Source organism: Condylostylus longicornis, unplaced genomic scaffold (genome assembly GCF_029603195.1).
Source record: "Condylostylus longicornis isolate FDR11 unplaced genomic scaffold, ASM2960319v2 ptg000135l, whole genome shotgun sequence".
Lineage (NCBI taxonomy): Eukaryota > Metazoa > Arthropoda > Insecta > Diptera > Dolichopodidae > Condylostylus > Condylostylus longicornis.
Window position 1 is genome coordinate 4,335,451 of NW_026578103.1, and position 24,561 is coordinate 4,360,011.

General features: G+C 24.0%; 1 protein-coding gene across 2 annotated transcripts in view; it reads right to left on the bottom strand.

The window, feature by feature from the left end:
* The window catches only part of LOC129614988 (A-kinase anchor protein 200), a 64,181-nt gene that overhangs the window by 26,838 nt on the left and 12,782 nt on the right, over positions 1-24,561 (bottom strand). For both annotated transcript variants that reach the window (XM_055530009.1, XM_055530008.1), the window contains 2 exons: positions 10,167-10,453; positions 2,836-3,300 (listed from right to left, as the gene is read on the bottom strand). In XM_055530009.1, the coding sequence (XP_055385984.1) occupies positions 2,836-3,300; positions 10,167-10,322 (621 nt within the window). In that variant the 5' untranslated portion in view covers positions 10,323-10,453. The remainder of the gene's footprint in view (positions 1-2,835; positions 3,301-10,166; positions 10,454-24,561) is intronic.

The window sequence follows — 24,561 nt, forward strand, 5'->3', positions numbered from 1 at the left end:
GTATTTCAAAATATAATAAAGTAATTGTACTACTTCCAACAAAAAAAGCTCATATTTCAAAATGATTTGTAATATCAAATGAGAATCAAAAGATTTAATTTCGAAAAAATGTTGTCTGTAAAATAATATGATTGCTTTAAAAATAAAATAATATGAAATTCTAATAAATATTTTATTCATAATGACATTATTTGTCATTCTAAGAGAAATAAATAAGAGTTGTATAACGGAAATAAATCAAGAAGCACGGAAATATTGTAATAAACAAAGTAAAAGTATCAGAATATAAAAGAAAATTTTAATCGCAGTTTAAGAAATCTTTAAACCTCAAACTTTTTAGTTTTAAATGGAGTTTCAAAAGCATTTCGGCGTAAATGATGAAGTAGAAAAATTTAAATCCTATAATTTAAAACTTTAAAAGTTTACAATTCAAAGTTGCTGGAGTTTATAAATTATTTACTTATTTATTAACTCAAAATTTTTATTCGAAACCAAAACTTTTACATTCGAAATTAAAATTTTATTTGTTTAAGAAATTTATCGGTTTGCCGTTCAAAACGGTTTGGTTCGTTCCCAGTTTTAAGATTTTGTAATTTAACTTTTCAACTACTAAGTTTAAAATTTAAAATTTAAAGTTACAAATTTAAAACTGAACTTTAATAATAAAAACTGTGAAGCTTATAGTTTTAATTACAAATTTAAAGATTTAAAGTTTTTTAATTAAAAAAATTCTTATAAAATAATATTTAAACGTTTTTTGGTTTGAATTCTTCTCAAAATAAAATTATAAACTATTAACTAGCAGAAGCTCAATTATTAGTTTTAAAATTTAAATGAGAATTTGATACTATTTAGCAATACTCAACGAATATGTCCCAAAACTACTTTCAAATTATTTGAAAATGGAAACTTTGTTAAAATATGATTAAAAGACTTTGTAAATTGGTTATTTAAAGCTTAATAAATGTCAAAACTGAGGAAGTAATAAATCTTAATTAAAAAATTTATTAACTGTACGCTTTCATTTGAACTTAGGGAACGCATGTTCAAAATGTAAATTTAATTACATTATAATAATGTATGTAAACATAACAACGACCCTCTTTGTTAGCTCTTAACCATGAGAATTTTGTCTTTTTTTACATATATTTTGTATGTAATTAAAATATCATAAGAAAAATATATGTACAAATTAAAAAAAAATTAGTAAACATAAGATACGATTACAAATTGTGGGTACGTCATGAAATTTCATACTACACAATTTTTTTCTTTTGATTTTGCCAAGAAAATACAAAAAATATACTTAATAATTTTTTGGCATTTTTTGGCTTATCCGAAAAATAAAAAGAAAAAATTACATGTACAGTTAAGCAAAATAATAAACCAAAAAATTTTTGTGCAAATTTTACTTATACGTCTTCCTTTTAAGGTTCATTGAACTTTTAAATTAATTTTTTTTTTTTCTTTCTTTACTTGTACATCCGCTAAAATATTCCATCATATTAAATGTCAAAGTCATTGAAAGCAAAAAAACAATAAAAGCCGTATACATTATGTCATTTTTTTAGCACAGATTTAAAATTCATGTTTGTTATTGAATATGGTTGTACTTCACAATAAACACAATTCATAATGAACATTGTATCGGATCGGTACGTAGGTTGTACACATGTGCATATACATAGTATGAATGAACATTCTTACAATATTTATTTCTATTATGGAGCATTATATTAAATAATGATGTGTACAAAATTATAATCTACATAAAATTCATGTATACTGCATTTGATTAAATTTATTAGTAGGATGATTCTCTCTTATAAAATTTATCAAAGGAATGTTAATGAAATTTAATAAAAAAAAATGAATTAATTTATTTTGGGCGAGGAAATAAAATACAAAATTTAAAATTATAGATTTGGCGCTTAAGTATTAACTCTAAAATATTTTAAATTAATTAAGAAATTAAAATTATTATTTATTAACTCTGTGATAAATGAAAATTCTGGTTGTTTTATACCTTCTTTACAGATTGAAGTTTCCACTGATAATACGATAATTTGGAAGGCAATTTGAATTGAAGGGCTAATAAAAGTTGAACTATAGATTTTGTGAAAAAGATAGGGCACTGCTCAAATATTTAAGTTCTTAAAGCTTAAAATATTTAAATGTTTCAAAGAGTCCCATAAGTAAATGAAATTAGTAATTGAAGTTTCTGAATATAAAACTATAAAAGTGGATAATGAATTATGCAAAACTTGGAAAGAACGTGATGTTGAAGATCAAATTGTAAATAAAACATAAAATTGTATATAAAATTGTTGAAGAACATCAATTCAAACATATTTTACAAATTTTTATTCTCAAAATGACTTGTCACCAAAATGAAACCTTTTCAATATGCAGTGAAATACGTATGTGAAAAATTTTAAAATGATCCAATAATATAGTTTTTCTCCAATTGAAGTGATTTTAGCTTTCAAACTTCTTTTTAAAAAATTATATTTCAATTTAATATGAATGAAACTTTACTAAATTTAGTTAAAACAAATCAACAGTAATCTGAACTTTATAGATTATAAACTTGCAAGAAAGAATAGCCATAAAACGCGACCTAAACAGAAGATTTACTGAACTAATAAGGCTATACTGTAAGGCTATCTCTCGAGACCATTGTTCCAGATCAACTAAAATATCTTATGAGAATCGAATATAGTACTTCTTAGTCCGAGACGAAGTAGATGCCTTAAGTTGTCTAAATCTTACATTTTTAACTTAAACTAAAAGTAAATTAAAATATTTATTTATTTTATATAAATAAATTCTTACCTCTTCTGCAACTTTTTCGCATTCACCATTAACAGCTGAAGTATTTGCATTTGCTTCTTCTTTTTTTGAGGGTTTTTGTTTATCTTTTCTACCAAATGAAATACTTCGGAATGACCATTTCTTTTTAACTTTCTCTTTTTTAGGTTTTTTACTGCTATTTTCTGGTGTTTCAGATGTAGTTGATTCACCGGCAGTTTTTGAATCATTTAAAGTTTCATTAGCATCTGTAGATTGTTGTTGTTCGGTATTATTAGTTGCTGAATTGGCAGTGGTATTTTCATTGGCAGTGGGTGTTGTTACTGTTTCTGCTGTTGCTACTGCTACATCACCACCAGCACCGGTATCAGCAGGAGATGATGCTGTTGGAGTAGAAGAAGCACCTTCTTGTGATTTTTGATTTTCTTTTTCTGTTGATAAATCTTTTTCATTTTCGGTTTCCCCATTTTCAGTAACTTTTTCTTTTTCCTAAAATTAGAAATAAAAAGGAAAATAACATTATTAAATTGATTTTTTCAATAATTATAATATAATTTATTTTAATATTCTGAACAATAAAAAATTTAGGGTAATAAAAGTATCATTATGTGAAAATATTAAATGGAGAACAAATTTTAATAATTTACAAATTAAAGTTGATAAATAATAAACCAATGGTTAAGTACGCCATCCAGTTAGTTTTAATAAACTTATTTGAGTACTTTATTGGCTATAACTTCTATTAATATTTTATTTCTGCAGTCTATACCTCTATCCACATTATACAAAAGTATGAAATTTTATTTTATTTCATATTGTTTTACACTCTAAGCGCTATATTCAAATCGCTGTGATTTGATGAGTAACGCTAAAGAACTGAAATGAAAATCAAAACTTTATATTGTGACACCCTCCATCAAATCAGCGAATCAATTTGCATAATTAGTTTTTAAGCAAATTTTTCCTTATTTATATTGACTAATTAATATTGAAATATAGATTTAATAAAATTTTTTCATTTTAATTGCAAATAATGAACGGATGTGCATAATTAATTCCACAATTTCGAAATTTCTTTATGCAACGAAAATTTCTGAAATATTTTTCAATTTAATTGAATAATTTTTCGTAAAATCTTTTATATTACGAAATTATAATATATTACGAAGGATTATCTACCTATTCAACACCTATTCAACGTAAAGCGTTACTTAATTACTAGATTATAACTCTTTTTTTTTATATTTAAATAAAAAATCATTTCACATGAGAAACCAACAGAAAACCATTTTTTAATTTTTTGTTTCTTTTAATCTATACTAATGGTTTGAATTTTATTTTTTAAATACACATTCTATTTATTTCTATAGAATTTTATATTGTGCTGTTGCCGCAAAACTTTCTACTACCAACTTTATATGGGCACCTATAGGTATAGATAGAAAAAAAAAAATGCCATTAAAATTTTTCCATGAAAAAGGTAGCTGTGTCGTCGTAAGCCGTGCTATGTATTTGAAAAGCAAAAAATGTTTTTTTATTCTGTTTTTCATTAATTTCTCATCATCACTGAATCATCTGGCACAAAGAACTATAATTAAATAGAAAACGTTTTTTTGCAATAAAAATCACTATTAACCCAGTTTCACTTCCAATGTATTAACAGATTAAAAACCGAAATGTGAAAAAATAATAGTAAAAAAATTGCAATTGTAATTTTTATATTTCACAATGTTTGCGAATTAATTTGAATGTAGACGAAACATTTCTCGTATTTTTTTATGTTTTTTCTTATTTTTATTTTGTATAAAACAAAACAGAACCGTCAAACAATTATCTGAAGTTTCATAATTGTCATTTTTACAGGTAGGCACCGCATTTTATTTTTTTGTTTTTTTTCTTCATTATTTTACCGGTGTTATCTTAACTAAAAAATCTGTTGTTATTCTGTAATTTTATGCCCGTGCACAACAAAAAATAATGCTCGCATAAAATTATTCGAAAACTGTTGACAACAATAAAAAAAAGCGTTGATCCAAACTAATATAAGATAATGTGAATTTTTTCCAGAATGTTTCTATGATTTTTCAAATTTTCCAAAATGGTTTACACAGACTAAGGTAATAAACAAACTATAGTTCGAGGTTGGAAAGATGGATCTGATTTTGAAAAACTCAAACAAATTAAGGAAAATCAAAAAATTTAGGGATTTACAAGCATGTACAATATTTCAAAGGTTTGTTACAACTTGAATATAATAAATAATAATAAATACAAATAAGTACTTATTGTACCTACTTAAAATTCCTAGGAGTGTATCCACAAATTACACTTATCGGAAAGAACTATAAAAAAAAGTTAAATGAAAACTGAAGCGGTATCTCTTGTTATTTATGAAAAATATATTTTAAAATTATTTAATATAATAATTTCCACATTTATTGTGCTATTATAAATATTAAAATGAATTATTAACCTAATTCAAAAAATTAAAAAAAAAAATAATAAAATAATTTTGAAATAAAAAACGAAACATAAAAATAAAACGAATTTTATGGAAAAAAATTTTCGGCATAACCGACTTGTGTTTTTTTTTTGGTTTTTTGTACGAACTGAAATGTTTTCCCATGACTTGAGTAAGTATAGATGCCTAACTAGATTTTTTAAGATCCTTATAAAAAAATCAATAGCCAGAGAAATTCTAACTTATGATTTTGATAAAATTTACACGGAAAATTTTATTTGGAAAATTTAATTTTGTCCTGATTGTCTAAAACATTTCTCATTTAACAAAATTTTCCAATTTACATAATTCGTTCTCATCAATAAGTGATAAATTCCGAGATCCTATAAAAAACTCATATTTCTTTTGATTTTTTTTTTTGGAGATGCAAACTGTAGTCAAGAGTAGAAGTGCAAAAATAAAATTTTGTTTAAAACTATTGTTGCCATGTTCATTAACTAAAATAATTTTTATGTAGAAAATTTAATTTATTTTGCTATTATGGACAAAATTAAATTTCTTATAGTTCATTTTTATTTTTTAATTTCTTACCTTTAAAATAATAAACAAATTATATCAAAATTATTATTGGTGCCCATACTTGATTATAAACCAATAAACCTAAGACTTTAATTAAGGAACAGATATCAAGTGCATATTTTAAATTGAATCTTTGAAAATTATAGCTATTGTAGCCGTAAATAATATTTGTTGAAAATTAAAGAATAAAAAATTTTAAAGATTGATTTAAGTACTTTTAATTTAAATTTTAAAATGAGACAAAACTAAAAAAAAAAAATAACATAACATGCAATTTTTGAATAAAATTGCAAAAAAAAACTAAAGTAATTTCGAATTCAAATCGAGAACTTGTACTTCGATCTTATAATCTTTGCTTTTTGTTTTTTATTTCTTTTTTTTCATTGTATTTACAAGTTTTATATTAAAATCGAAAAAGTTCATCAAAAGTCACCAACTTTTTTCCCCGTGCACAAAACATGGTATACGTTAAGTATGACTTTTTTTTCATTTCTGCATTGTATTACATTTGCATTGTATTGATATAGTGATCAGTGTAATTTTCATAAGATTTATTTATTATTCTAAAATGAATTTGGTTTTATATACAACAATTCTTACAATTTATTGTATTTCTTTTTTTTTTAATATAAATTATTAAGTTATTATAGTATATATCGCACCTATGGAGTAATACTGCTGCAACATGAAATATCGCAAAAGTTCAATATAGTGACGCTAAATGCTGCGAAATAAAGTAGTGGCATCATGTTTTAAAATAGTTTTTGCATTGATGTAATTCGGGTAATGTTGTAATTCTGTTTGTGGATTATTATATAAATTAGGTTTTTTCCAATGAATTTTCATATATTAATATATTATATATTAATTATAAGAATTCTTACTTTGCCTCAAAAACTGTGCCACATTTCGAATTAGTACGATTTCTGTCTACTATTAATTAGATCTTTTTTATTTACGAACAATTTAAAAAAATTTTTGAAATTAAAATTATGCAAAATTAAACCGTTCATGTATGGAGATTATTTGATTCTTGCTACAAAAGAAGCTTTAGAAGAAAAAGAAATGTGAGAATGGAAGGTGACTATATTTTTATTGTGACTACAGATTTTATGAAAATTTAAGTAGTTTTAAAGTTTAATTTGGTTCATTTGTTAAATTTTTTTAAAAAATACTAAAAAATAAATTGCAAATTTAAAAAAAAAATGTATTCACTTTAGTAGACGCTTTTTTCACTCAATATTATATTGAAAAATCAACAAGTTAATTTAATAAATAACTATTATTAAAAATGAGTTACTTTTAAATTACTTTTAACCAATTAAAATGTGGGAATTGTCATTTTAATCATCTTAAAAAATACGGCAGCTTTGTAATATCTTAAAAATATTAACAATCATTTGAAACAATTTTGGATTGCAGATTTTTGACATACGACAGTGTTATTTGGTAGGTGCAATGTCTACATGCCTGTACTTAGTATAAAAATTGTTTTATATTAAGTACAATAGGAATAGAGTGTGCAATATGCAATATGCTTTTAATTCAAAATTCAAAATATTAAAATATTGAAGTGTTTCGTTTTGTTAAACTCATAATATTGAATTAAAGTAAGTAACACTTAAAAACCTAAATAAATTGAGAATTGAAAAGAAACATTCGAAACATGAAAAAAGAAGGCAAAAAGAATACAACACGAAAATATTTTTTATTATGTGATGGCCTTCAATGGCTTTTCACAATCTATAAAGTTAAAGCACCCACTAATCTTCCCTCGAAACCATCCTATCTCTCACACTTTCATTATTCACAACTAAATAACTAATTGTTAATTCACTTTTTATTCTTTTTCTTTTTTAAATTAAATAACTTAAAAATCAAAAGAAAAAGTGAAGATATGTAGGTACTTATATTTTTTTTATATTTTGTATATTAAAATTATTATGTATTTGTATTTTATGTATTATATCAAAAAAGAAGAGGAATTAAAGAGATTTATTTAAATTTATTTTATATTATTCACATTTTATTTTTATAAATTTGAGCTATACGCAATATAAAATATAAAATAAATAAAAATTATAAGTGTTGGATGATATGAATTTCAATTAGGCACAATAAATCATTTTATATTTTTGCTTTTTGCGTTTATAGAAAGCAAAAATGAACTTATTTTGAACTTATCCCAATAAAGAAGAAGAAGATAATGTAAAAGTTATTTATGAACATTGTATGTATGTTTCATTACATATAAACAGTGTCAATCAGGAAATAAATGACATGATTGCAAAATAATGAATGTACAATTATTAAGAGAATAAGCATAGAGTATGTACACTTAAAATAATTTTATATTGTATACGAATAACATAAAATATTTAATTTAATTTCTTAAAAAAACTGCAGTAGATATTTAAATGATGTAAAATTTACGTTTACAATTCACGTACAATTAAATTGAATTGAATGCAAATTAAATAAGTGTACAACAAAAAAAAATAATAAAAAATGGAAAAGAAAACCTCCTATATCTTTTTCAATTAAACAATTTATGCAGTTATCTAAATTTTATACAATCAATTTGACATTTTAAAACGTTTTCAAAGAAAGAAAACATTAGTATGGGTTTTTTTGAAAGCAAGAATTTAAATGTCAGTTATTTGTTTTTCACATAAACTTATTAATAACGAAAACTAATCTGAAAATTAATTGTTTAAATATAACTAATTTCAGCTTGAATACTTTAGTGGAAGATTTCTTCTTCATTATTAATAAAATTAATAAAATTAAGAAAATATAGAAAAGTTTACATATTTATGCATGTTCTTCATACCGGTCGCTGTAAATTCCTTTGTGTATGAAAATTTCACCGTCTATATTTGACATAGAAAACCTTTCCAAATTTGTTCACTCACACATTTCGGAACAGTATAATAGAAAGGTACATTATTTAAAATTCAGTTTTAAAGCTTGATATATGCAAAAATCCTTAATATTTTTGTTATTTAACAACTAATCTTAATAATCACATATCATAAAAAATAATATCTTAATTACAAAAAATTTAATAAGTTCCACTTTTTTAAAATTAAAATAATTACGTTTATAGCAAGAGGTATAAAAAATAATTTGAATAACCATACTGAAATAAATGTCGATGATTTTAAACATCGACATTTATTTAAGCATGAACTAAAACTTTAAATGTATAATTTTTTTTAAACAATGTCCTATTTATTTAGCTACACATATTAATAAGAAAAGATAATCAATCCAAATTAGTGACAGATAAAACAAAGTATAAATTAACATTTTTACTAAACAATGTCATATTTATTTAGTGTATCAACTGTGTATTTTATCATCAAAACATTTGATGATAAACATGGAAAACACATTATGAAATGACAAATCAATTATAATAATTTTATAGAGAAATATAATGGAGACAAGAAATAAAATTTAGAATAAAATAGTAAAAACAAAAATTTATTGAATTCTTAGAAAATTCAAAATTATTTCTATTTCAAATTCATATACAGATGTACATAGTGTAGGAATGTGTAAGAAATTTTAAAATTTAAAGAATTCAGACATCTTGTTAGTCATAAATGCCAAATTCAATTATTCAGAATATTTGAAATTAAAAAGAGAAAAATATATTTGAGAAATTTCACTTTCAATACAATTTTTTTTTACATTTTTCTGATATTCTGTTCACAACTTAAAATAAGTGAAATAATATTTCTTTAATTGTTAAGTCTCCTTATAAAAAACATGCAAGAATTTTACAACAATTAAAGAAAAATTTCGATCTTAATAATTAATTAAAATATTGATTGACAGGCAATGATAAATAAAAAATTTAATTTTAAATTTTAAAAGATAACAATTTTTTATATATTTATAAATTTATTCCCTCTTTTTCATGTTATTTACTTTTAGAAGTAAAAATACAAGATCTAGAATCCTACTATTCTAAAATTTGCATAAATACGAATTTCTTAAAAAAAATCATATGGCCTCCTTTCTACTACTGCGCAGTGTCTTTAATTAAAACACAAACGTAAATTCTTTTCATATGTTCGAGAATTTAAAAAAGAAAAAATTTTGTATTCACATCACAATTTCAATTGATTTTGAAAACAAAAAAATTGAATTCGATTTAAAAAAATATCGAAATTTATTTAAAAAAAAATTTAAATATTCCCAATGTTATATAAAATTTATACATAATTTATTATTGAATAATAAAATATTATGTAAAATTATTTTAAGAACTAAATTTTAATTATACTCGTAAAAACAAACTTACTTCATTTTCATTGTGGTGTGTGTCACCATTAACCTGTGGTTTTAACTGATCAACATCTTCAATTTTTTTCATTTCGCCGGTACCTTCATCAACAGTTCCATCCTTTTTCGGATCTGTTGTAATATCTACAGATCGTTTACTTTGAGCTTTACCCATTTTTTATTTCTTTTTTAAAATTAATTGGTTCGTTTATAGTGTTTTTTTTTGACTGTTAACTTTTGTTTATTATAAATTCTTCGTTTGGAATTTTTTCAATATTATAATTTAAATGTTATGTATAAAAAAATCTGTAATTAAAAAATATAAAAAATTATTAATATTTTAATAATTTAAATATAAATGAAATTTATGTTTATTTATATAAATTAATAATTATATTTTTAAGCAATATAATAATTCCATCAAGAAAGATATCTAAGTTGCATATACACATGTGTCTAAATTTATTATATACTACGGCCTCTTTCAGATATATTTAGTTAGTTTTGTTTAAATATTTAATTAGATATTTAATTAGCCTATTATCCAGAGTACGCAACAAAATATTATCTTAATTTAGTAAAATATTTAGAGAAATTTTTACACGTTTGTTAAATTTCTTCTTACTTTGAGCTACTGTTATTATACGTTTTCAGTAACATGAACTCAAGAATTGCATGAAATTAAATTACAAAATGTTATGCAAAATACTAGAAATTTAATGTTACATGCCATTCTAAATTTTATTACAATATAAAATTTTCAATAGTTTAATTTATACTCTGTTTAACGTTATAGTTAAAATACTTTAAGTACATACAATATGCATTACCTAGGTTTTGTTTGTTAAAATTATTTTGAAATATTTGTTTGTTTGCTAACCAAGTATTCACATATTGTAATTACAACCAGTGAAGTAATATGATCTAGTAGTGAGTGGAATTAACTCTAAAGTTTAAAAATTCTCAAAAATGCAACTTTTGACTTATGTCAGTGTTGCAACAAATAAGCAATATGAAAAATTAGTTTCTTAATTAGAAATAATTCAATGACGCCTAAAATTATGCAATGGACAATAGAGATTTGAAGCTGCAATGATTATGATAAAAAAATGATAATGTGTAACGGGATATTTGTAATCAATGCACCCAAACAACAATGATCTTTTTTTTGTTTTTCATTCCAAGATAACCTCTTCAATTAAATCGAATATTTCGTTTTTTCCGCTCAATATAAAATTATCTAAAATCAATAATGGTTTATAAATACATCAATTTAGAAAGTTTTATTGTAAATAACATATAATATACATATACATGTATACACATGTATATTTACCATATAAAAATAAGAAAATCTTAAAAAAAAGCCACTTAAGAATTAAGAACACAGCGCGGGACATAACAATGAAAATATCAACAACAAAAACAAAATAGTAATGAATGTGGAATGAACCGTAAACGTGAGTGCTTCATAGTTGAATAGAAATGCCTGCAAAATTGATTGCATTAATGCGCAACATCATCACCATTATAAGTGCAATTCCCTCTTAAATTTTTAATTTCTTTCATTTTTTTACAATTTATAAATAGTTTTTCAATTTAATTTTTTTTTAAATTTTTTATTGTAGTCCTATAATTAAATTTCAATTCTGTTTTTGTTTTTTTCTTCTTTTTTTATACTTTAAGTACAAATACACAATTTACTTAACTTATGTGTAATATTGGCGTCAATTAAATTGCAAAAAAACATTTTTAAGTGATGGAAACTTCCTTATCTTAAACATTTAACACAATAATCAACATAACAGCATAGCAAGAAAAAGGAAATTTAATTGAATGCTATTTATTTTATATTAATATAAATGTGTGTGTGTATTAGCATGACAGAATAAAAAGATGATGTCGAACAATTAATTAAACTTCACACATACACACTTACATATATATTTAAAATTATTTGTCATGAAACATATGAGAAGTGCTGTACTTATAAAATGATTAAAGAAATGATTCAAAAAATTGACAGCAAATTAATAAAAAATAGATACACACATTTATTTATACATTTCTCGTTTGTATTTTTCAATATTTAATTTCCTTTCAAACAAAGTATTAATTTATTTTTTGACTAGCTTAATTGAAAAATGAAAAAAAAAAAATACGATATCACTAGGAGATCGGAAACTATCAATTCAAAATTAAAAAAAAAACAAGAAAAAGTTGGAAACAAAATAACTTTCACCACCCACACAATTTCCTAAAATTCAGAATTTAATTCTCTTACAGAAATTACTATAAAACTTTCACATAAACTCTAATATTCGAAATAATTATTTTCTTTTAGTAGGATACACAAAATTTCCCAAAAAATGAAAATTGAAACTTTGTACTGAAAATATTTTTTTTACCAAATGGAACTCAGGAAAATTAAGAAAATATTTGGAAAACTAGTTAAATATCTCTTCTCAATCATTATCAAAAGTAATTCATAATTATTATATTATTTAATCTAATAAAGCTGTAACGTAATTTATATTCAAAACTCAAAGAAATTCAGATTTATCTAAATTTAAAATATGAAAATCAGAAGACAATATGCTCGTAGCAAAAATGATTTTTGTCTTTAAATTTATTATAGTCTTAGACAAAATTTATTTACATTTGAAATTTTGAAATTTTTATTATCAAAATTAAAACTTCTTTCAAAATCAAAAAAAAATTTACCGTTAAAATTAGGATACGTTAAAAATTTAAGGGCATACAATTGGCATTACAGTCTCTTCAATCATAACAAGGCCAACCATTTTATAATTAAAATTCATGTTTCATTTTATTTTTATTTCTCCAAAGAATTCAATAATTGACTAATCTATAATTACAACTTCCAAAGGAACTCCCATTTTTTTAAATTAATGTTATAGAAATAAGTAAATGTTATGTTAACTAGCATATATATATTTCACTCTCACTTCAGAATCTCTCAAAAACTAGATAAAAAAGTAGTTTTAGAATAATCAGTAATATAAAAATTTAAAAGTCAGAAAAAGAATTTCAATTTAAGTAAATTTCAAGAATTAAATATCCACTTAAACATTCATATAATACTCAGAAATTTTCTATTTCAAATATACTAGTAAATAATTTAAATCACTTGTTTTATTTAATTATTTTTTCTTTTCTGAACTACTTTACTACTTCTGATAAAAATTTAGTAATAATTTGAACAAACGCACTCTATGTTTTATATGCAAGTACTAAAATACATGCCATTTACTAAATTATTCAAAAATATCTTGCAATTGTAACCTAATTAAAGTAAGTGCAAGTATAAGTATACGTTATGAATGTACTCACATTATTTATTTATAATATGTACTTGCACCTACATAAAAATACACAAATGAATCATAAACCGCGTACAACAATTTTACGTGTACATATGCCTAAATATAAATACGCCAGTATTTATGTGTATGCATTATATGTGCATGTTGTGTATTTTAGTTTATCAGAAGAAAAGAGCTTTTTTTTTAAATTTAATTCATGGACATTGAATTAAATCTTGATAAGAAAATTTATTTTAATTTTTATTTTTTTTTAATAAATTTAAAAAACAACATTAAACATTTTGGAAATTTTATTGAAAAAAATTAGTAATCTGCATCACTCCGACAATTTTCCCAATGACTATTACAATTTTCAATTGTGATAATATGAAATTGAATAACTAATTATGACACAAAGGCAAAGTAATTATTGTTAGAAAATTGGAAATTCTTTTTGTGAATAATAAATTAGAAATTGTTCTTGACAAAAGTGAATCACTACATTTCCATTTGCATTGTGTTTTCTATCTTTTGTATTTGTTTTACTGCTCTTTCTATTGGCAGTATTTAACCGCTGTAATTGTGATACACACGTACACAATACGTTCAAAAGAACAACCCTTATAACTTTTCGAAGAAATTAACTATAATCAATGTTACTCTTACTGATTACAATGATTCACTAAAAAAAAACCAAAATAAAAAAAGAAGTATGAATGAATCATTTCTACGTTTTTGTGACCGATTTTTTAATAGACTGACAACAAAAGAAAAATAAAATAGTAAACAACAACAAAATAATCAAGTCCAGACTACGATTACTCCAATTAACAAATCATTTCAGAATGAAAATTCAGAAAACAAAAACTTTTAAAGTCTATTCGCAATTAATTTTAATAGATTTGTTAGAAGACATTTCAATTTACTTTGGTGTGTAATCAAATTTTGCAAAGTATTTATACTAAAAGTACTTGTTTATTTTTTTCCCTGCTTTTCAATCTACATTGTAATTATATTTGAAACGATACGAATACCCTAGTGTGATTCACAAATGTTTGTTTGTTTACACAAATATTTTAGACATATTTTTTTCTAGCTGAATACCTAGCTGAATAAATTATGTAAAAAATAATTTTGTTATTTCAGTTGTTAAAAAAGTTTTGCAATATTTTGTACATTTGAAATGTTTTTTGTTTGACCAATTAATTTTGAAGAAAAAAAATTATTTTGTATAAAAAAATTAGTGAGTAACATTATAAGGTCAAATTTTACTCGTATTTCGTTATAGATTCTGATTCAACATCTCTGATGAAAGCAATGATTAGTGGAACAAATATGAAATTGAATCAGGAAAAGCAACCATTTTCTTTGAAGAAATTCCGCAACTATGATGTTGTATTAGTAAAATTCATAATATAATTAGTGGAATAGGCACTATCCTATAAATATATATGTTCTTGTTATTGTGTGTTTCAATGGATTGTATGTAGCAATCAATGTAAACAAAAAACAAATACTTAGTAATCATGTGAATTACAGTATAAAAGCAATGTAGAGAACATTTCGTCGGCAATTTCTTCATGCCTCTGTAGCTCAGTTGGTAGAGCGTCCGCTTAGAAAGCGGTAGGTCACTGGTTCGAGTCCAGTTCGAGGAGAAAAATTTTTTTTAATGAATAATTTTTCTGCCTTTAACTCGTTCCTTTGATTACGTCATCCATCTGTTCTGCAGTTGCATGAAGAAATTTCCATTAAGATCATTTTTTCAGATTGAGCATTAATAAAAATATATACATACATGTTCATATTGCAGACCACTACTTCAAATTTTGTTTAAACAAAAGTTAGGTAAAAACTTCATACCAAAGTTACTGCATACTGCATGTATGTACATATACCTTTCTTTAAGATATAAAAATATGAGTAAACAGTATGCCGTTGCATTAGGGATTTCTGAGAATATTAGAAAAAAAAAATCTGATGTGGTCAGCACATAACCGACTGCATTGTGTATTGTCTAGTTAAATGAAAGTGTTACAGAATATTATAAAAATGTCTGTTAAATACTTCTTTCCAATTTTTAGGACATTAGTAAGCTTATAGTTAACATACTTAGAAAAATGTAAATTTGGCTCTTAGTAGAGTTTCGCTTTGTGCTACCCGAATTCCCTGAAATGCTCGCCAGTTAGTTTCGGCAACAACCAGAACTCAAATATCAAATTTCAAGAAATTCCATCAATTTGTTCTGTAGATATGGTGAAAAATGTAAAATCGGCCCGCAAATCAGTTCTCGAGCCCTGATCTTTCCAAAAAAGTTATATGTTCATTGCTTTAATATGAGGAGTTCATATATTAAATTTCAATGAAATCGGTTGATTATTTCTCTTTATATACACAAAAGTGTATGTTTGGCCCGTAGTAAACGTCCAGTTGCCGATGCCTGATCTTTCGAAAAAATTTACATGTTCATTGTTTTAATACGGGGAATTTATATATTAAATTTCAATGAAATCGGTTGATTATTTCTCTTTATATACACAAAAATGTATATTTGGCCCGTAGTAAACGCCCAGTTGCTGATGCCTGATTTCTTCCAAAAGTTAGGAATTTTTGCGTATGATCGAGCAAAGCTTATATATGAAATTTCAAGTAAATCGGTTGAATACTTTCTTCAAAATGGTGAAAAATGTAAAATCGGCCCGCAAATCCGTTTTCGAGCCCTGATCTTTCCAAAAAATTTATATGTTCATTGTTTTAATACGAGGAGTTCATATATTAAATTTTAATGAAATCGGTTGATTATTTCTCTTTATATACACAAAAATGTGTATTTGGCCCGTAGTAAACGTTTAGTTGCCGATGCCTGATTTCTTCCAAAACATACGAATTTTTGCGGATAGTCGACCTGAGCTTATATATAAAATTTCAAGTAAATCGGTTGAATACTTTCTTCAAAATGTTCCAAAATGTAAAACAGGCCCGCTAAAAAGTGCAGTTCCCGAGGCCTGAAACTCGTATAAACCAAAAGTTGATCGATCCGTGCCATGGTGGAAACAAACTTACATATAAAATTTCATCAAAATCGGTTCAGCCGAACTTGAGATACACGCGTGCACACACAGACCGACAGACGGACAGACCGACAGACCGACAGACCGACAGACTGACAGGTTGCTAAAAATAGTTTATTTACACTTCCCTACTATGGAGAAGTACGTTCCCACCGAAAACTCGATATGCAAAATTTGTTGCCATCACATAACCTACCTATTGTTTACACAATACGGTCGGTAAAAAACGATTATCATCATTGACTATCGAGATACGTGTCTTGCAATTTGGCCTTTTCAATAAGGTAGCTTGTTCGTATAATTTCTCAATGTGTTGCTGAGTTGGAAGCACAACAAAATTTAATCTTCAAAGAAAAATTTTAACAAAATTTTCAATCTCTATTAAAAATTCGTTTTTTATTCTAATTTTAAAGCCGATATAATATTAATATGCACTTATATGTTGAATAAAATGAAATTTCATGTAATAAAATTCCATTTAGAAAACTTTCTGTAATATTACACCATTTTTTTTAATATAATTATGTAAAAAACTACTAAAACACGTAACTTTATCTATAATTTTCTGTTTTTCATCATTTTTTATTGTTCTTTTGTAAATTTAAACTTAAATTTTAAGTAATTTTCATTTAAGTTGCATATGAAATTAAGCATGTATCTGAAATTCATTGACATGGTGTCATGTAACTCTTGAATAACTAATTAACCAACTTTTTTCGTTTATTCTTGATATAAGGTGTTATTTTACGATAAGGTCGCTCTACATTAATTTAAAACTTAATAATAAAAGAGTATAGAATTTTAGAACAGCGATGTTTAAGAGCTAATAAAATAATTTTGATTAACATTCTTTTCTTAACTTTTATTCAAAATTAAAAGAAATTTCAACTGCTTAATTACTTAATTGATTTAAATTTTGAGTTTTTACAGCTAAATTCTATAGTTTTCCTAGTTTTATTACAGTTACACAACAATTTTCGAAGAATTTTATTCCGGTTATAAAATAGAAATTATAAAATCAGTTCATAAAATTTTTTACTATTATGCTATAATTGTTTTTGTTGGTATGTGATGGTATTTGTGATCCGTATTAAAAAAATATTTGTTTTAATATTATTCTTTGATAAAAACTTAAATGTGCCTAAGCTGTTTTCTTTCCAATTTTAAATTAATGACTAGTAAAATAGACAATAGTAAAAGTAAAAAGCAAGATAAAATTGAGTAAATGCGCGGCAATCATTGAATTTGTAAATTTATATTTTTTGCTTGATTGACACTCTCATAATCAAATTGCTTTCAAATACACGATACAAAGTTGAGAAACTCATACAAATTGTATGTAAATAGTTTTAAGTAAACATTAATGCTTGGGGGTAAAAAAAAGCACATTAAATTTTTTGCTTTAAAGTGTTTATTGAGCATGTTGAAAACCTTAGCACTAATTCCGCTCCACATTTCATATATGAGTTAACTATTTTTTTATTTTGATATCAAAAGTATAACTCTTGATTTTCAAAAGTACAACTCGCGATTTTTGTATTCAAATTTTCAAAACATAAATTAAAATGGTGAAATCGAAAAATTCAACACGAAATAAAGTACTGCATGCATTACAAAAAATATTTTACCCCGGTGCAAATTCGTAGCAGTATTGAATTTTTAATTCTGCAAAGATCTATTAGAATTATTGAAATTTCAGGTACATTCCATTCACAATTTGATTCCTAGTAAGAAGGTAAAGAAAGTAAAGTTCATTATTAGCACTTTTCCAAAAAAATTTTGAAAAAGTGCTTATTAGTTTCACTCTGTCTCTCCGTTCGTCCATCCGCCCGTCCGTCTGTCCGTGTGTCTGGTTACAAAATTTCTACACCCTTGAACATAGAAAGCTGAAATTTTATATGTACATAGATCTTTTAATTCACAGATTGACATTAAAAAATATTATTATTTTACTTAATTCACGCAACTAAACCTTAAAAACGAGCTTTATGTAACCCTCTTTAAATTATTTTTTGCTTTATTTCAAAGACTGCACAAATCGTTCATCCTTTATATATGCAATCTTACAAATAGTTTCGTATATAATTGAAAATAATTTTAATAGTGTGGTAGGTATACATAGACTGTATTTAAAAGCAGTATTTTCACTTGTTGAAGGGAAAAGTGCTACAATACAAACCATTGGTTTGACCCAACTTTATTCATTCTTAACATTATTGCAATTTTTTTAATATTATAAAAAATTTTAAATCTATATTTAAAATGTTATCATTTATTTCTGTTTTGCTTTTGGTAATTTAATTCCCATGATAAATGATATTAAGTAATGAAATTCAATAATAAATTTATTTTTTTATTTATTTATTTATTAAATCTAAAATAAATATTAGCATACTAGTACAAATATTTCATTTTATAACAATAATAATTATTTTAAATGTCACACTTAAATAAATTTGAATACTTTTGATAAATATAAATACGTAATAAAATTGAACTCTGAATTATTCAATAATAAAGGTATTGAATTGACCTCTACATTTAATATGATCCGAATGCAAAACGATGAAAGGAAGTCAACTATAAATAATTTTAGATTTATTTTAATTTTATTTTAAAAAATTAAAGTCACGATTAAATGTAATATAACATGAATATAACATAGAAGTTTAAAGATTCATTGCATAACGATGAATAATTTCAGTTAATACTCATTAAAATATTAAGAAAATTAAGGATTATGCAAAATATTTTGTACAGGAATTTGTAACTGGAATATTAACATCGATTATAATCTTTGCCAAGACTAGAAAGCTAGTAGCAAATTAATAGGAAATAAACATTATTAATGCTAAGTACTTTATTTTGAATTCTAAAAGTAAATTCACGTAAGATTTTGTTTCAATAAATATTAATAGTAATATTTTAATTGAAAACTTAATAGTATAGAATTGGATGCACACATATGCAAATTTTAATGACTTAATTTATATAATGCATACTTATTTAATTGAAATTCCGATATCTAATTCAAATGCTGAATTTTTTACTAATCTTAATTCGAATAAAAATAGATTAATATTATTCTAAAATAAAACTGGAATTTGAAGAAACTTGACAATATTTTAAGCAAGAATAAGCGCTTAAATTAAACAGAAAAATATATTTGAATTTCTTATCTTTTCATGCTTATGAAATTAACATTATGTTTAAATATTCAATTCAGATGTTGTCTTGAAATTTCAACAAAGTGAGTAAAGTTTACAAAATCAGAATATTTTTGAAAACCTAAAGCAAATACACACATGTTTCCATTTTTAATTCAATGAGAGGATTTTTAAGAAACTCCCCTCATATATAATATATGATTTACGATCGTTAATAATATTAATATGCTTTGATAGCCAGGGTTTCATTATTTAATGGTAACGGTTCGCTTCCCGATTCTACCTTAATTTGACAACGAAATTTCCCTTATTGAAATATCTCAATTGAGTGTTTTATCACTCTTAATTTCACAAAGAATATTAATTGATCTACCATAAATATTAGATTTTATATAACCAAGCTATGTCAATTCTTTTTAGTATCGTAATATTTAAAATTCTTGATATTCTCACTGAATTTTATAATAAAAAATTTTAAATCCAGATAAAAAAAATTGCTACAAATTAAAATTTTTTAAAAATAATCAGAATTCTTGGATGCCCATCTCAAATATCAAATCAATCAGTTATTTTTTATCAATAAAAAATATTTAAGTATTAAAGTTTTTCTCCTATTGCAGCTTCTACAGTAATGCGACACTCCGTTATTAAATAATTTATCGTGTATCTATTAAATTTGATTTTATAATTTAAAAAAAAAAAACACATTTTTATCTTTTAAAAACAAACAGAAATTTTATTCTAAATAAACAATATTTTTACTCGTATTTCGATTTCTGATTACTTTTCGATACTTTCCGTAGCTTCTTTATGGAAAAATTTAAAAAAAAAATGAAAGTGAAATTTGATTCAAATTTTTGTTTTGTTCACTAATTTTTATTTTGTTATCAGTTTTGAATAATGCAAATATTAAATTTTTAATGTTATCTAAGCAAATATTTTACTTCATGTATAAATATTTGTTAATTTAAAAAATTCTTTAAAGATAAATTCGAATTCATATACTGCAGATATGCTCAAATATTTGAAATTTGATAAAAATTTTAAATTTTCATGTTTTTGTGTTACGATATACACAACAAGTAGATGTTGTTTAGGGAAAAGAGGCTTGTTTTTAGTTTTAATTGAAATTGAGAACATGCTTTTATTGATATTTAAGTAAACATTGCTTTAAATTACAGGTTTTACATAAATATATAAAATTGATGAGAATAAAAAATTGGATACGTAATAATTGTTATCTGCTGCTGGGAAATTTTATAGCAATTTTAGGCCTTGATGCTATCTGCGTATAGGACACAAATATTTTGAGAGCCCCATAAATCCCAACTTGTATATGATATTTATAAATTTTTTAATTTTATAATTTAACATAAAATATAGTGGCCTTAGTGATAAAATATTCAAAATCAATTAATAATTTTTCAAAAATGAAACAAAATAAATCAACCTGCTAACGTACAATTCATGTCGTGTTACCGAAATCGTGTAATATGGAATTGTTAACTGACAATAATTTTATTGATAATTTCTTATCATACATGTTTTACGAATTTTTCCCATTGCAAAATAGTCAAATTATACAATAAAAACATTTTGTTGCTCGTTGTGGTTAGTGTTATAGCTTAATTTTTCCTTTGTGCAAAATTATGTTATGATTGTGTGTGATTGTATAGTTGCCAGAATGAAATAGAAAATTCACGATTTGATTACAATATATGATTCGTCAAATCAAAAAGTTTTGCTTCCTTACAAAGAAGATTTTCATTAGTTAGTATTGTTAAACAACGTTATATATGAGAGGAAAAAGTAATCAAGTAGCAAAATTGTTATTTTATTACTACGACACTTTAATGTTTAAAAAACGCATTTCAGGAGCTAGGACAAATGTCCTAGCCCATAACTATAACCGAAATGTTATAATAGTATAGCGATAAAACTACTCAAAAAAAGACCCACGAAAATTTAATTTCAAAATTAAAATTCCCACGAACTAATTTTTTTTTATTGGTTTTTCAGAGGTTTTTCTTCAAGTCTTCTAACAGTTTTTTCGCTGGAAATTGAGGCAGTTGCATTATAAAATAAGAATAGAAGAATACATGCGATTTTATTTGAATGCATTTTGAACTTTTTAAAAGGTTCTTATTGAAAACCAAATTTAGTTCTTTTGGAACGAAATAATATTTTAAGTTTACGACCACGATTCAAACAAATAAAATTAATTGAATTTAGTTTTTACCCTTAATTTAAGCCCAAAATTGAAGAGCTTCTCAAAATTTATATTAAAATTTAGAAAAATGAAAAAATATTCAAATCTTCTTAACACAAAATTTGTTGACCGTTTCTTATAATACTAGAGATTATAAAATTGGGCAAGTAATCAACCCAAAGTTTTATTTTTTCTATTTTCTGATTGGAGTTAAAACTCCGTATAATAAAAAAATTTACTAGACCTTTGAAACGGAAATGCTTACAGAAAATTTTTATAATTAATATTTTGAAAAGCACATTAAAAGTAAGAAAATTTTAAAAAAATTATTAAAATTTTTTGTAGGCAAACAAAATACAAAAAGAAAATAAAAAACGTCAATATACGCACTTATTTTGAATAAGAAAAAAAAACTGAAAACTGTTGCAACTGTAAACGAAAAGTTATGTGAAAAGACCCTACGCGTATAACAATAATTTTTTATTCGATGACTTTTGGCGCCAAAATAATAAAAAAGCAAAGTTACCGCTTAAATTTTTAATTTTCATTTTCATTACAATTACATTCCAGCAAAAAAAAAAAAAACAACAAAGTCTTTCCTTATTTTAACTTCAAGTAAAATTTTTATTCATGGCATGAATTTTAAAGCCTTATACATACACGTACATAAGCTTCTATACATTCTTCTTACGTACGTACATACGTAGACTCACATATCGACTACAAATTATGATTATGTCTTTTGTTTTTCTTTGTTTCAGTGGAGAAATTTATTCTTATTATATAAAATTCATGGACCTTGAAATAATGTGTTACGAGTTTATTTGAATATTAGAAGTTAAATTTTACATTATTATTTAATTTTTTTTGGATGAGCAAAACAAGAAATTAATCTCTTGATATTTTAAGTACTAAAAATATGATACTTACTTAACACATACATATCGTATTATAAAATTGTGGAAAATTACAACAATAAGACATTAAAATTTAGAAGGTGGAAAAACTCAAATTCTAAAATTTTTTTTTCCTTTTTCCTGCAATTTTTTTATCATTTGGAATATTATAACATGTAGAAGAAGGTTATTAAGACTTATTAGTGACTTTTTAAATTTCTAAATTTCCATTATTAATTTTTCGGAAAAATTTAAGTATAATTTTAATGTTCCTTATGAGAACATAATAATTACTGTACCGTTACAATTACAAATATTATACAAACATATTTGGACGCATAATGACAATATATTAGAGAATTTTGTGTTGCTTTAAACACATGAAGTAAATTTTTGTGATCACTCACATATTCACATGAACATAAAAGAAAAATTTAGTAAATCAAATATTTATTTAATAATTACGGTATAAATGGCTTCGTAACGTGATCAAAAAATTTACACAACTACAATATGTGAAAATGATAACATAATTAAAACAAACTTGTAAAAGCTATGAAATATTTTACTATGTAATCCCAATAGTTTGTCAAGAATCACCCAAAAATTCCTAGAAGTAAACATTCGAGAAAAAATTAACTAGGATTTCAAATCCATCATGAATTTTGAATCAAATTATAATAGCAAGCATATGCTTGTGTAACAAAATTTTAATTAAGAGATTTTTTAGCACTAAGTCAAAATATTTGGATCAATGACTCTTGTGATTGAAAAATATATCTATTATTTTGATGTCAAATAAGATCATTTATTGTTGAGTGTTGCAAAAAATTTTTAGAATCTAGAAACTTATGTCGTCTTTATATTGATTTAAAAGAATTATATATTACTAGGTACTAGGACTTGGTAACTATTCCAAAAACTCTTTCAATCAGTAACCTGCGTAATTTATTTTTTTATTTAAAATTCACAAAAAATAAGATTTTCAATTGTAAAGAATTGAAAAGTATGCCATTAAGCGGTGAATTCTTATTTCAAATTTAAGGTTTCAATCAAAAGCACTAACAATAATAATTGTTAAGGGCTTTATATTTAATTAAATGAGTTCTTAAAGCTAACCAATTTTTTCTAAAAGAGTTTTTTAAAAGAATCTCCATTTTCTTGCCTTATTATAGTAGTACCAATATATTTGAAATCAAATATTGCTATTTATAATTTCAAATTTAAATTTATCTACATATGTATACGAGTACCATAAATGCAAAGAAAAAATCAAATTCATATTAAATTTTCTGACCATATTTACCTATAAAATCTTCAAATTTTTGGATTATGACAGATTGATTTATAAATAGTTGAAAATCAGTATAAAAATCTAACATAGCAACAAATCTTTTGGTATGTTTAATAGAAAAGCTTCTAAATCTAGAGTCTTTTTCATTATTATTCATAAGAGAGACTCTTCTATTTTATTAAAGCAAAAAATAATAATACAATAACAATAAATTATAATTATTATTATTAATTTTTATTATTTTCTTTTTTGTAAATACCTGTGCACATTTATATGAACAACCGTCCTGCAAATAGAATTAAACAATCAAATCACATAAAAATTACACAATAATTAAAAACGTTTTTTATACATTCACCAATATCACGAGGGAAAGGAAGCAAGGGAAACTGTTGGTAACTTCAATTTCCGGACAAATGTTCGATTTATTTTATACTTATTGTGTAATTTTTCA